Here is a 15,170-nt window from a genome sequence, read left to right on the forward strand (position 1 = left end):
CATCAAACCTTCAGACATATCCCACTTACATCTTCACACTGCTACGCCCACATTGATTATATGGGGAAACAGTATCAGCAGACCACGTAAGTTAGAAACTTTATATATACACACAGGCGTGGTGAAATTGACCGGAAAGAATCGATAGAAGCTGTGAAGTGTCAAGGTCGCGCTCATCCACAAACAAGAGCAAAAGCAAGAATACCACTCTGTGGTGCAGAAAAAAAAATGTGTGTGTTTGCTGATTGGGGACAGTGTTTTAAATGACCTGTCTTTCCATTTCAGTGGAGTCACTACAGCATAGCATCACTTACTTGGCTTCTTTTATCTCTATATAAATTTGCGTGTTCAGTGGTGGACAAAACTGATAATAACTTGATGCTGCTAAAAATAAGGAAACATGTACTTGTGTATGCTTAAAACTTAGCTCACAGGAATGCATGCTGGAAAACTGAGCAGACAGCGAAGTGAAATCCACACCAGACCACAACATACATCAGGAATACAAGACTTGAAAATGCCATGTGATATTTACCAGTGGGTTCGTCCTAATGACAGTTACATTGATTCAGGTTTGATGTCGACTCCCACCTCAGGTAATATGGCCAGTGGGGATTAAAAACCACTTCCAGTTACTTGGGGAAAGGGAGAGGACGGGTCTATCCAACACTACACTGATACCACCAGAATGACAACAGGTTAAGATAGGCAGTGAAAACATCAGTTTTGATGTTTTGATGTCTGGGATTCAAACTCATCATTTTGAATGCCAGCTCTGCCCTCTACCAACTGAGCCAACAAGACGTTCCCTTCCATACGGTGGAGTGGAAAGTTGTTAATGATTGTCTGTTTGGTTTTTTGCCACCCTCATCCTACGTCTATATGATTGAATCAGAACCTTTTGCGTAATTTTTTTTTTTGCCACTCTCTGATAATCAAAACAGAACCTTTCGCATTATTATGTTCCCTGCATGTTAATACCTAATGTGTTTGGTTTTTTTTTTTTTTGGGGGGGGGGGGGGGGGGGGTGTCATGTTCTGATTGATAAAAACAGAAGAAAAATTTCCCGCAGTGTTCTTAGCGTGTTGAATTCAATTGACGCAGCTAAGACCCAAACATATAGTATTCATCAGGTATGCTGAAGAGGTGAAGACTTGGTTGAGTTGTTAATGTCCGTGATACAATCACTGACAGTGACGGCACTCCACTCCCTCAGCTGCAAGCAGCTTCAGGCAAAGAGTCTGTATCTTGCTGTGTTTTGTACTTGATGACTTGATGGTATCAAGAGAGATGGTGGAGGGAAGGGATAGCAGTGCTAGGTATGTTTCATTGTGAGTTTCATTTACATCAGTGAAATAACTTGGAGTCAAAGGAATTCAATTTTACATGACCTGCAGTGATGCTCCATTTACTTCTGTGGCAAAATAATGTCATTGTGAATATGCTGGTCATCAAAGGGTTTTTAAGAGTTTCTTTCTTTTTTCTTTTTTTTTTTTAGTTGGGTCAATTTTTATGTAAAGCACAAAGATCTTAAGAATAACCTGAACATGTACACACTTGTGTGTTTGAGATCCTCAAGTTTGTTCGTAAACATTTTTTTTCTCTTTTTGACTTGTAATTGAGGCACAGCAGGTCTACTGTTTCAGGTATATGTGGGAATGTGCGCAGATCACACACACACACACACACACAAACACACACACACACACACACACACACACACAAACATGCACATGCACATGCACATACACTTGCTTGTGTGTGTGGCTGTGTGCATATGCATGTGTATGTGTGTGTGTGTGCGTGTGCGCGCATGCACATGTTTGTGTGTATGTTTGTGCATCCATGTCTGTCACAAAGTGGGAGATAGAGGCAGGGGTTCAGGGGAGAGAAGGGGCTAGTTAAGGGTGTGCAGTTGCACTCAACACTGCAGTGCATTGAGAACTGCTATGTACACACACACACACACACACACACACACACACACACACACACACACACACACACACACCCACACACACACACACCCCTACCCCTACCTGCAGTTATAAGACAAGGACAGACAGAGGAGCTGTGGGTGGTGTGGGGGAGGGTGGGGCAACAGACAGCTATCAGCACTGTGACAGGCAGACAGACCGACAGACAGACACTGTGACAGACAGATACTGTGACAGGCAGACAGACCGACAGACAGACACTGTGACAGACAGACACTGTGACAGACAGATACTGTGACAGGCAGACAGACCGACAGACAGACCGACAGACAGACACTGTGACAGACAGACACTGTGACAGACAGATACTGTGACTGGCAGACAGACCGACAGACAGACACTGTGACAGACAGACACTGTGACAGACAGATACTGTGACTGGCAGACAGACCGACAGACAGACACTGTGACAGACAGACACTGTGACAGACAGATACTGTGACAGGCAGACAGACCGACAGACAGACACTGTGACAGACAGACACTGTGACAGACAGACACTGTGACAGACAGACACTGTGACAGACAGATACTGTGACAGGCAGACAGACTGACAGACAGACACTGTGACAGACAGACACTGTGACAGACAGACACTGTGACAGACAGATACTGTGACAGACAGACAGACCGACAGACAGACACTGTGACAGACAGATACTGTGACAGGCAGACAGACCGACAGACAGACACTGTGACAGACAGATACTGTGACAGGCAGACAAACTGACAGACACTGTGACAGACCAACTGAGACTGACTGACATTTTGACAGACCAACAGACAGACCAAGCAGATCCACTGGGTGTCACCCGAAGGCTGCCTGTCCAGGCATGCCCCCATACCCTCTTGTTATTAGCTCAGGGTTCAAAACAGGTTTTTAAAAGTTTTTATGTATTTCAAAAACAAAAGCAACCCCCTCCACCCCCCCCCCCCCCCCCCCCCCCAAAAAAAAAGGAAAAAAAAAGAAAAAATAGAGACACCTTTTTGTAAGTCCTCAAAAGTCTTGAAGAAAACATTTGTTGTAAAAGGTTTTAATTATGCCTCCGTTCTGTTAAAACAAAAGATAATGCATTGTTTCTGTCGGTGATAAAGTGCAGTGGGGAATTGTTGCACCTGTATTTAAATTTGAAAGTAAATAATGATAAAAAAAAACAACAACCCAAAAACAACAACAGCTGATTCTGAAAGGATTTTTCCCAATTGAGATTGCAGTTATGAAGCAGAGGACAGTTCTTGCGAAAGAGCAGAAGGCTGTTCTCAGAACACTGCGCTTTTCATCCTGGTTTCTGATGTGACAGTTAAAAAAAAAATTGTTGGTCATTGTTTTAAAGATTGTTGGCCATTGTTTGAAAGGTTTGAAAAAAGTTTTTAAATTCTGTGATTAAAATCCTGTTTGATGGCTATGGTGGCTGTATTGTTGGGAGTGCTGGATTCTGTTTTCAGCGCACGGTATGGGTTTTGAAGGCGTAGGTTTTTCCAACCTCCCAGGTCAACATGAGTGCTGTGCCTGAACCCTTCTCATGTGTGTGTATCAAATATTCATGTTAAAGATCCTGTAATCCATGTCCGCATTTGGTGGGTTATGGAAACATGAACATACCCAGCATGTACACCCCTGAAATAGGAGTAAGGCTGCATAAATGGTAGGGTAAAAACTGTCCTACACGTAAAAGCCCACCTGTATATATATAAGAGTGAATGAGTTGCAGACCACGAGCAGCAGAGGAAGATGACAAAGAAACGTGTTTGAAGCATGTGGACCAATATAGCAGGCCCAGTGAGGGGGGTAAGGGGGGGAGGAGGAAGAGGACAGCGCAGAGCTAGGAAGAAAGGGGGGTCGGGGTGGGGGTTGGGGGTGGGGGGGTTCAGGGAGTATTGACACCTCTAGCTCTCTTCTTTGTCCCCTTGGCAATTTTTTGCCTTCCCCCTTCCTGAGATCAACATTGTCCTCAGATAAACACCTGCTTCTTCTGGGAGGGTTGGTGGAGGGGGAAGGGGGGGAAAGGGAGGTGTGTTTTTTCAGGGTGGTGGTGGTAGTGGTAGTGAGAGAGAAATGTCCGTGCATTTTGGTGCATACATTCACATTCACCTGAAATGGCATACATGTGCATGTGTGTGTGCACAAATGGAAATGCACACACATACATGCATGCGTCCACACACACACACACACACACACATGCACACACCATCTTACAAACACAACACAGACTCACTGTCTCACATATCTGTTGCCTCAAAATATTTTATTTTAAGGTTCCTGTAGACTTCATATTTAAATAATTATATAGAATTAAGATATAAGTTATGGTTAATGTTCAACAATGTTTATTCTGTAAAGAAAAGAAAAAAGATACATGTATAGATGAGAGGTTTATTGCAGGCCAGTTTGTAATACAACTGTACGGAAGACAGGAATGAAGCAAATGGAAGAAGTGAGCAGTACATGCATGGGAATGATTGAACTGCCTGTTCAGCTAGCTGCTGCCCTTCACCCCTCCTTCCATTGGCGAACTCCAACATGGCAAGCGCTCCCATGGAGGCCAAAAGAAGTGCTTCAAAGACACTCTGAAAGCTTCTCTGAAGGCCTTCAACATCAGCCATGACACATGGGAGCTGAATGCAATGGACAGACCAAAGTGACGTTCAGCTGTCCACAAAGGCGCCAAATCCTGTGAGGCCAACAGAATTGCTGCAGCAGTGCAACGCAGACAGGCCAGGAAAAGCAGTGCCAGCAAGTCCCCGACAGCCGCCACCATCCCCTGTCCACACTGTGTCAGAACCTTCCGGGCGCGGATTGGCCTGACCAGTCATCTGCGCACCCACAGAGCCCAACCCACCATCCCCCAGGATGACTAGATGGTCCCCGTTGATCCCAACAGATGAACCACACACCCGGTCCTCATACCACACACTTCATGTACACACAACACACACACACATTACCTGTAAAGGCTCTGCAGATAATATTCTGTGAGGTTTTTTTTTGTGTTTTTTTTAAAATAAATAAAGTAGGATACAATTTGCCGCAGTTTATAGCAAGAGAGTGAAAAATCAGATACTGTATACATGTAAATTCGACAAGTCATTTTCTTTATTGAAAAAAAGTCCAAGAAAAGCATCACATCAGCCAATACTGTTTCATTGTTATAGTTTGTTTGAAGACAGGTGGAAGAAAAGAACAACAACAACAACAAAAAAAAAAAGCACTTTCCTGAAGTTTGTGAATTGATAGTTTTTCAGTTTCAGTTTCAGTAGCTCATGGAGGCGTCACTGCGTTCGGACAAATCCATATACGCTACACCACATCTGCCAAGCAGATGCCTGACCAGCAGTGTAACCCAATGCGCTTAGTCAGGAGGCCTTGAGAAAAAAACAAATAACAAAAAAACACACCAAAAACCCCCCACAAACAAACAAACAAAAAAAAATTGATAGCACATAATGTAATGACCCTCTCCCCAGCCACTTCTCTTCCCTCAACCCCCCAACCAGACAGCAACAACAAAAATAATTGCAGTAACAAGAAGAAGAAAAACAACAAACGTTTGCGTCGATGTTTGCTATAGCACTAGCAGACTGATATGAAAAGAGAAGAAACAAGGGAGTGAGGTTTGTTGTGTTTTTGTTTTTTTAATTTTTTGTTTATTTAAAAAAAAAGTTGTATACAAACCAAGGGTAGGCTGCCAAGACTTGACCAGTGCGATTTTTTTTTTTTTTTTTTGCATTGGTCAGACATGTGTGCATCAGTCCACACTGCTTGACACAGAAGGTGGTAGAATGGTAAAGACGCTTGTCTGCCAATACAGTGTCCGCCGGGGTCTGTGTTTTAATCTTACTCATGCACTTCCTCCCAAGTTTGACTGGAAAATCAAACTGAGCATCTAAAGTAATCCATTGGATGAGACGATAAGCAAAAGTCCCATGTACAGCACTCACTTGGTGCACTGAAAAGAACCCATGGCAACGTGATTGTTGTCCTCTGGCAGAATTCTGTTGAAGAAATCCACTGATACATGTAGTTACAAAAAACCCCACAAAAACAAACAAACAAACAAAAAAAAACCTAAAAAATTTGCATACATTCAAGTCCTAAGATTGTTAGGACGTGCTGCTGGTCAGGCATCTGCCTAGCAGATGTGGTGTAGCGTATAATTATATAGAGTTGCCCAAATGCAGTGACACCTCCTTGAGAAACTGAAACAGCCGCCTCCTTGATTCTGAAACTGTTGTGTGTTGCAGGGGTCCGATCCCCTGGTGCAGACTGCGCGTGGCAAGCTGCAGTCCCGCCGGTCCAAGCTCAACGAACAGATCAACAAGGAACTGCGCATGCGCACTGGGGCTGAGAACCTGTACAGGTAGTGTGTGTGTGTGTGTGTGTTGTGAGCACGCATGTTTTGTTTATTGTTCATTTACTTTTTGTGTGGGTGTGGGTGTGTGAGTGCATGTATGTGTGTTCTGTGAACCTTGTTAATTGGCAATTGAAATTGATTCTGATTGTGATTCATACATTTGCTTGCATGCATAAATTTATTATAAATTTCTAATTTTTATGTATGTGTGTGTTTTAATGCCATTCACTGTTTTTGGAACCAGTGAAAGGATTTCATAGTGAACCATGCTAGTATTACCACAGCACCGTGATTGTTTTGGCCTGCTGTTGGAACATGAAGCAAACTCCATGTACGGAAGGTGGAAAGTGTGTAAACACAGAGCATTTGTTTCTTGAGCAAATTGAAACAAAACCTGGCTGATTGTGCATGATCAGTTGTGGGAGTTGATGTGCACAACAGCCAAATGATCGGAGCATTGCATTTTGAATTCTGGGGTTCTGGGTTCAGATTGATTTATCCATGACAGGTAGTTATAAAGGTGGAAATTGTCTTTTCTTTTCTGCAGTCTCCTAGGTCAACATATGTACAGACTTGCTGATGCCTTCATCACCCTTGTTTGTATTTATGTACATATATATATGGGATCAAATACGCATGCTTAACACCTCATAATCCAGAGGGCTGGATGAAAAAAAGCATTGTCTTGCTTACTATATTTTCCTCAAAAAATATAACTTATTCTGTTCAGTTATTAATGTCAGTGTTTGGTAGGATACATGTACATACCAAGCATGCACACTCCTGAAAACCGAGTATGGCTGCCTAAACGACAAGGTAATAACGCTTAGAATTATACTATACAAGTGAACATGGGAGTGGCAACTGAAGAATGCAGAGAGAAGAAAGAAAATGTGGGAGCTGAAAGAGAAAACTCCAAATACCAAATTTAATGGCTGACTGTTTACAGCAACAGTGAACAAAGAAGAGAATGCAAGGCTATTAAACTGCAGCATGCCTAATCTTAAATGTTAAGTAACTACCACTGGTGAAGGTGATCAATAGAATTAATGATGGTAAAGATCAGAAACTGCAGCCAGCTCAGTCATTTAAGTGATTACCAAAATGCAAGGCCAGGTGTGCTCATTGAATACATCTGCTTCGTTGACTTGGGTCACTTAAATAAATTGGGTATGTGGTGTGTGCACATTGTATGCAATTGGTTTGTGTGTGTGTGTGTGTGTGTGTGTGTGTGTGTGTGTGTGTGTGTGTGTGTGTGTGTTCTTGTTGGTCAGTGGCTAATTGATCAATGACAGAATTGCTTATCCTTCAAATGAGATTGGGGATATTTTTAAGGCAGAGAAATAAAACAAACAGTACTGGTACATAGTTCACATTGATTACAGACATGTAAATGATTTAGGTAAATTGAAAGATCAGATTATTTTGAATGATTGACAAGAAGGCTAAATTAATGGACAATTTTGCCTCGTTCTTTTCTGTTTATTTTATTTTATTTTAATGAATGAATGAAGGAACAATTGAATGATGGAGGGATCAGACAGCAGTTGCTTATTGATTTCCTGCTTGCTTGCTTGCTTGCCCTCACTCATTTCATTGACTGGCAAAGTTTGTGAGTGAATGCTAGTGAGTTACTGAGTTGACTGGCGAGTTGGTCCATGATGTATTGGTGATGGAAAGGTGTGTCAGTCTTGGATTGCTTGGCTGTTTTCTGATTGGCTTGTTAACTGTTAGGTTGGTTGGTTGGTTCAGTTTTGTCTGGTTGGGTGCCAGTTTACTGATTGAACAAAGGTTGGTTGGTTGGTATTCATGTCTGATTGGTTGCTCGGTTTGTGAGGAAGCTTTGGCCTTTGTCAGAACGTTGGCCTCTTGTGGCCGGCAACATGCATTGCCCCCACAGGTTTTAAAAGCGTTCAGAAATGACATGCCTTTTTAAAGTTTCTCCGGTGTTTTTAAAAAAATGACCCAGGTTGGTAAAAGTTTGAAATTTTGGCTTTCTGTACTGAACCCCCCTCCCCTTCCCCTCCTTACAGATCATTTCAGTTGGTGATCAGAAAAAAGTTCCTTTTGAATTTGAATTTAAAGGGGAAATAATGATTTAAAAACGAGAAAATAATCTGGAAAGGAACTTTCCAACTGAGGAAAATAATGACTTAAATAAAATGAAAAATTGAATCCAGAAAGGAACTTTCAAACTGAAATGACAGTTATCATTAATGTAGTATTCAGGGTGTATAGGTTTGCACTCAAAATATTGTGCTTTCATCTGGATTCCGGATGTGATGGCTGAAAATGTTTGGCCTTTGAGGCTTTAAAAGTTTTTAAAGGGTTTTTAATTTTGTGATTTAAAACCTGTATGAACCCTGAACATTAACATGATGTGATGTGATGTGATGAGTGGTGTGACATTATGATGTTGACTTGATGTGATGTATTTTGTGACATGATATGATGTTGACACGTGTAATGTGAAATGTAATGTTGACGTGACATGATGTGACATAGGATGTTGACATGATGTGGCATAGCATGTGTAATGTGACATGATGTGTAAACGTGATTTTGACATAATGTGATGTGACGTGTGATGTGACATGATGTTGACATGATGTGATGTGTAATGCGACTTGATGCGACATGATATGACATGTGATGTGACATATGACATGTGGTGTGACAGGATATGATGTTGACGTCATGTGTAACGTGACCTGATATAATGCTGGTGTGATGTGACGTGCGATGTACACGACATCCGTTGACGTGCTGTGGTGTGTGATGTGACATGACATGATGTGTGACGTGACGTTGACGTGATGTTTTCAGGGCGACAGGCAACAAGAAGCTGCGGGAGCAGGTGGCCGTGGAGTTGTCCTTCTTCAACTCCAACATCCAGCTGCTGAAGGAGGAGCTGTGCGAGATGAACAGCTCTGTGGAGGTCTACCAGCACGACAAGTCAGTGTCGGCCCTTGTGGGCCCTCCCTCCCTCCCTCCACCCCTCCACCCCCCCCCCCTCCCCCCAGGCCTTGTCTCTCTCACTGCTCTGTCTGTCTGTTTCTCTGTCACTGTCTTTCTTAATCACTGCTCTGTCTGTCTGTTTCATATTATTTCCCTGTCTCCCTTTCTGAGTGTTCTGTCTGTTCCTCTCTTTCTCTTTCTCTCTCTCTCTCACTGTTCTCTCTGTCCTTCTCTTTCTCTGTCCCTGTCTCTCTTTCTCACTGTTCTGTCTGTCCCTCTCTTTCTCTGTCCCTGTCTCTCTTTCTCACTGTTCTGTCTGTCCCTCTCTTTCTCTTTCTCACTGCTCTGTCTGTCCCTCTCTTTCTCTGTCCCTGTCTTTCTCACTGCTCTGTCTGTCCCTCTCTTTCTCTGTCCCTGTCTCTCTTTCTCACTGCTCTGTCTGTCCCTCTCTTTCTCTGTCCCTGTCTCTCTTTCTCGCTGTTCTGTCTGTCCCTCTCTTTCTCTGTCCCTGTCTCTTTCCCACTGTTCTGTCTGTCCCTCTCTTTCTCTGTCCCTGTCTCTCTTTCTTACTGTTCTGTCTGTCCCTCTCTTTCTCTGTCCCTGTCTCTCTTTCTCACTGTTCTGTCTGTCCCTCTCTTTCTCTGTCCCTGTCTCTCTTTCTCACTGTTCTGCCTGTCCCTCTCTTTCTCTGTCCCTGTCTCTCTTTCTCACTGTTCTGCCTGTCCCTCTCTTTCTCTGTCCCTGTCTTTCTCACTGTTCTGTCTGTCCCTCTCTTTCTCTGTCCCTGTCTCTCACTGCTCTGTCTGTCCCTCTCTTTCTCTGTCCCTGTCTTTCTCACTGTTCTGTCTGTCCCTCTCTTTCTCTGTCCCTGTCTCTCTTTCTCGCTGTTCTGTTTGTCCCTCTCTTTCTCTGTCCCTGTCTCTCTTTCTCACTGTTCTGCCTGTCCCTCTCTTTCTCTGTCCCTGTCTCTCTTTCTCACTGTGCTGTCTGTCCCTATCTTTCTCTCTCTTTCTCACTGCTCTGTCTGTCCTTCTCTTTTTCTGTCCCTGTCTCTCTTTCTCACTGTTCTGCCTGTCCCTCTCTTTCTCTGTCCCTGTCTTTCTCACTGTTCTGCCTGTCCCTCTCTTTCTCTGTCCCTGTCTCTCTTTCTCACTGTTCTGTCTGTCCCTCTCTTTCTCTGTCCCTGTCTCTCTTTCTCACTGTTCTGTCTGTCCCTCTCTTTCTCTCTCTTTCTCACTGCTCTGTCTGTCCCTCTCTTTCTCTGTCCCTGTCTCTCTTTCTCACTGCTCTGTCTGTCCCTCTCTTTCTCTGTCCCTGTCTCTCTTTCTCACTGTTCTGTCTGTCCCTCTCTTTCTCTGTCCCTGTCTCTCTTTCTCACTGTTCTGTTTGTCCCTCTCTTTCTCTGTCCCTGTCTCTCTTTCTCACTGTTCTGTCTGTCCCTCTCTTTCTCTTTCTCACTGTTCTGTTTGTTCCTCTCTTTCTCTCTCTTTCTCACTGTGCTGTCTGTCCTTCTCTTTCTCTGTCCCTGTCTCTCTCTCTTACTGCTTTGTCCCTTTCTCACTCTTTCAATTTTTTTTTTCTCTCTCTACATCTCTTTCTCTTTTCTTGACAGGAATTGAACATTTTGAAATACCATTTTGAAAGTACTTTCAGTACCCTTGCCTGTCTAGACTTGTTAATGGCATCAGCAAATGAAAAGACTGTCAAAGATTTTGCTCTCCATCGGTATAAAGCACTCAAGAGGCAAACTGTATGTCAGTGATGAAGAGCAGTGTGAATGTGTGACTCTATACTAGGAGGCAAAATTGCACTGGCTCTTAGTGCTGCAGCCTTGTGGGCTAGTTGGCCTTTGGGAACCATCCCAACGCCGACTGCCCTAAAACCCTCTTGGCCGAGAGATTGGGGATGTGACTTGGGCAAGACTCTCTCCACTATAATCAAATTCTAGCCCAAATAGTCGGAACAGCAGTTGCCTCCTCTGCTGTTCAGATGGTCATAGTCAGACAGGACTGACTATCATATAATAATACAGTATTCCCCTTCTAAGGGGGCAATGGCCTGTATGAATGAACCATCTGTCTCAGTCTCTTTTTTTCCTTGTGGGTGGTACTCTTCCCCCCCCCCCTCCCAACCCCCTTTAGGTTCCTGGGTCTGGTGTTTTCTCTGCTTTGTGGCTCTGACCTTGTTGGTTGGTCTGCCCCAGTAGACACACACTCACACACACACACACACACACACACACACACACACACACACACACACACACACACACACAGACAACACACACACACACACACACACACACACACACACACACACACACACACACACACACACACACACATATTCTCTCTCTCTCCACCTGCACGCCCTCCCATTCACTCCCCCAACACCTCACCCTCCCAACATTCGATAAGTGTGTGTGTGTGTGTGTGTGTGTGCATTTGGCAATGGTGAAAAAAAGAAGCGTGGAATGGTAGTGGCCAGTATTGGAAAAGGTGATGTACAAGTTGTCTTTCCTTTTTCTGCAATAGTGGGCTTCAACTACCACATTTACTCATGGATAAGCAGGCTTTTATGTATGACCGTTTTTATCCCACTATGTAGGCAGCCACACTGTGTTTTCAGAGGAGCGCATGCTGGATATGTTCTTGTTTCCAAAACCCACCGAAGCTGACATGGATTTAAAGAAAATTTAACACCCACATTTTTTATCTTCTGCATGTGCTTACGCATGAAAGGGGTTAAGGAACTCGCAGGTCTGCACATCTCGTTCTGTTGACCTGAGAGATTGGAAAGATCTCCACCCCTTAAGGTAGCGCTAGGCGTAGATTTGGGGGTATTTTTGTTTCTCAACTTCTAAGTAATGTATCACTCTGAAATTTGGCACAAAGAGAGAAGACATCAAAGGTATGCCACACACCAATTGTTAAGTAAACAGCTTGACTAGAATTAAAGTTATGAATATTTTTAATGTTCTGAAGGGTAGCTCCATTTCGCAGACTAGATCTCATAGAAGCTGCCTCTCTGAGAAGTGTCTGATATAACAGAGTTTCACTTCAGTGACCAGAGAGTGCAATTAACACATGAAAGCTTTGGTAAAAAATTTATAATGTTCACTCACCACTCAATCAAAAAGGGTGTTTTTTCAGTCGCAATGACAGTTCACATCTCACACATGTAGCAAGTAAAGTAATTGAGATAGAATGTCCCTGATAGTCTTATTGCACTCAGCAGCCATTTTTACATTAGTACACAAAATTTGGTGTCATTATGCTGATGGGAAGTGTGTGTGTTTCGTTGCACAAATATGCAAGTCCACGAAAAATGAACGTTTTGAGAAAATTGCATTTAAAGTTTGGTCTTGTCTTTCCTAGTAGACCAAGGCACAAAACAGGTAAATTTATACACAATTTTTTTTTTCAGGTGTCTGTTCATAACATAAAAAGAAAACAAAAACAAAAAACAAAAAAGAAAACTGTTTTGGTGTTCAGAAGAGTCCTGCCCCATACAACTCTCCTCCTCGTTCACACCGCTCTTGACGTTCTCGATGCCGGATTGTCTCAATTTTTTGCCTCCTTCCTTTCTCTTTTCCTGATGTTTTTCTTGCTGCTGACTGCACTCTGGAAAAAAAAATTGGTATGTGTTTGTGTATACATGTATGGGAGAAGAAGAGAAAGGTGAGAGAGAGAGAGAGAGAGAATGTGTGTGAGAGTGACTTTTTTTTGGGGGGGTGGGGGGGGGCATGTACACACACACACACACACACACTATAAACATCCACACACTCCATCACACATGTAAATCACGGGAGAGGAAGAGAGAGAGAGAATGAATGTGCATGTGTGAGAAACTGACTTCACACACACACACACACATCTTCAACATCCAAACACTCCATCACACATGTAAACCAAGAGAGGGAAGGTGAGAGAGAGAGAGGCAGAGAAAGAGACAGAGGGTGGGGGAGGATGTCAGATAAACAAACTTACCGATTCATTGCATGACGGGCAGTGGAGTTTAGATGTCTTGTTTCGGTTTCCAAGGGGGGTGGGGGGGGGGTAGTGCTTGCCTTTGTCTGCAAAGTGCTGACTTGCTGAGCACTTTTCCCACCTCTCCGCCGCTTCCTAAACTTGTGGAGGGCCCTAACTTTAACTTTTCTTTCCTTTGTCATTCTTATCTTTTCAAAGATTGCTAAAATAATCCAAAATTTATAGTTGTTGATCGATCTGAATAGACACAGATAGCAGACGCTTTGCAAACAGGAAGTCGTTTGAGAGCCAATGATAAAGCTCAGATCGGCCACATGACCGAACCGGCCAATCACTTCACCAACAACAAGCAAGCCAGTGACCCACTTTTAGGCCCTGGCAGGCTGGCTGTGTAGGAATTTTCCTATGCTAATTAGGCTCATGGTGAAGGCCGTTTCTTCCTCTCTAGTTCAGTAGGTCACAAGCCTTGCTTCATGGCGTTGTAGCAACGGTAGGCGCGATTGAAAATGGGCAATTTTTTGATGCATTCGATCTTTTTTTCACAACTTTCTCTCACACCCACTCACAAAAACAGCTAAAAACACATACTTTGAGTAATAATTCAAACAAAACACACACATGTAAGGCTTTATGAAACATTATTCTTGCAAAATTCACAACAAACACAAAACACATTTTTTAATGATTTTTGGTCAAAATTCTACCCCTAGTGCTACCTTAACCCACCAGGCACCGCGATCTGGATTTGAACCAAGGACCCTCTGATTGAAAGTCCAGTGCTTGGCTGCTGTGCCTGTGATGTGTTGGTTAGTTGGTGTTGATTTTCCACAGCTAGTCACCAGGTGGCAACAACACAAACTTGTTAACAGGTGACTGTGTGTGTTAAAAACCTGTCCACAGCAGTTTCCTATCTGCTGTCTGTCAGTCACAGGCAGCATTGCCTGTCTTGCACTGCCTGCCTGTGTCCCCCCCCCCCCCTCCCCCCACATCCTTTCCTTTCCTCTTCTGTGTATACCCATTGCCCCATCCCCCCCCCCCCGCCCCCAGCTTCCCTCTTGTATTGTTCCTTGTCCCTCCCAGGCCCTGCACCCCCCCCCCTCCTCTCCCCACCCCCCTTCCTGGTTGTGCTTGTCCCTTCCTGGTTCTTTTCTGCTCAGTCTTTGTTTGTAGAAGTCATGGGTGACAGGTTTTTTTTTGTGTGTGTGTTTTTGTTTTGTTTCTGCATTGGCACTTTTGGTGGTGTTTGTTTTCCAGTGCTTTACTTTGTTTCAGTATTAAGATGTGCACCTTTGATTAAAGCGGTCCCTGGATCCCGGCTGTAAACTTTTCAGTTTTACATAATTTATCAGTCTGTCCTACCCATGAAATAGTCCCCCCCCACACACACACCTCCACACACAAACCCTCATTTCTATTGTGAATTTTATGAATGGATACAATGTCCTTTCTTCTCTTTTCTAGACCTTTTTTTTTTTTTTTTTTTAAATAGAAGAAAAAGAAAGTTAAACAGATTTCTTATCAGTGTCTCTCAATTCCCCCCCCCCCTCACTTTTCAGGCCTGTGACTGTGAGTGACTTGGCAGTTGGCCAGAACCAAAAACACACAGTGATGTATTTTATTAACACATATCATTCAAGAGCGTGAGTCATCTGATTGATCTTTTTTTTTCAGATTTTTGTTTTTCTTTTTTCTTTCTTTTTTTTTTTTTTTTTGGATAGATGAATTGATAACAGGTAGGGTTTTGGAGGTGGACAGGGTAGAGTGGGGAGGGAGGAGGCAGATCTATATCTCCAGTTTTGTTCTGTTTACAGTTTCAGTTTCAGTTTCAGTTGCTCAAGGAGGCGTCACTGCGTTAGGACAAACCATAT

General features: G+C 43.3%; 1 protein-coding gene across 1 annotated transcript in view; it reads left to right on the forward strand.

Moving 5' to 3' along the window:
* The window catches only part of LOC143285482 (rhophilin-1-like), a 63,689-nt gene that overhangs the window by 17,932 nt on the left and 30,587 nt on the right, over positions 1-15,170 (forward strand). Inside the window, exons 2-3 of the mRNA XM_076592802.1 lie at positions 6,243-6,358; positions 9,179-9,307. Coding sequence (XP_076448917.1) covers positions 6,243-6,358; positions 9,179-9,307 — 245 coding nt within the window. The remainder of the gene's footprint in view (positions 1-6,242; positions 6,359-9,178; positions 9,308-15,170) is intronic.

This window comes from Babylonia areolata, chromosome 9 (assembly GCF_041734735.1).
Source record: "Babylonia areolata isolate BAREFJ2019XMU chromosome 9, ASM4173473v1, whole genome shotgun sequence".
Classification (NCBI taxonomy): Eukaryota; Metazoa; Mollusca; class Gastropoda; order Neogastropoda; family Buccinidae; genus Babylonia; species Babylonia areolata.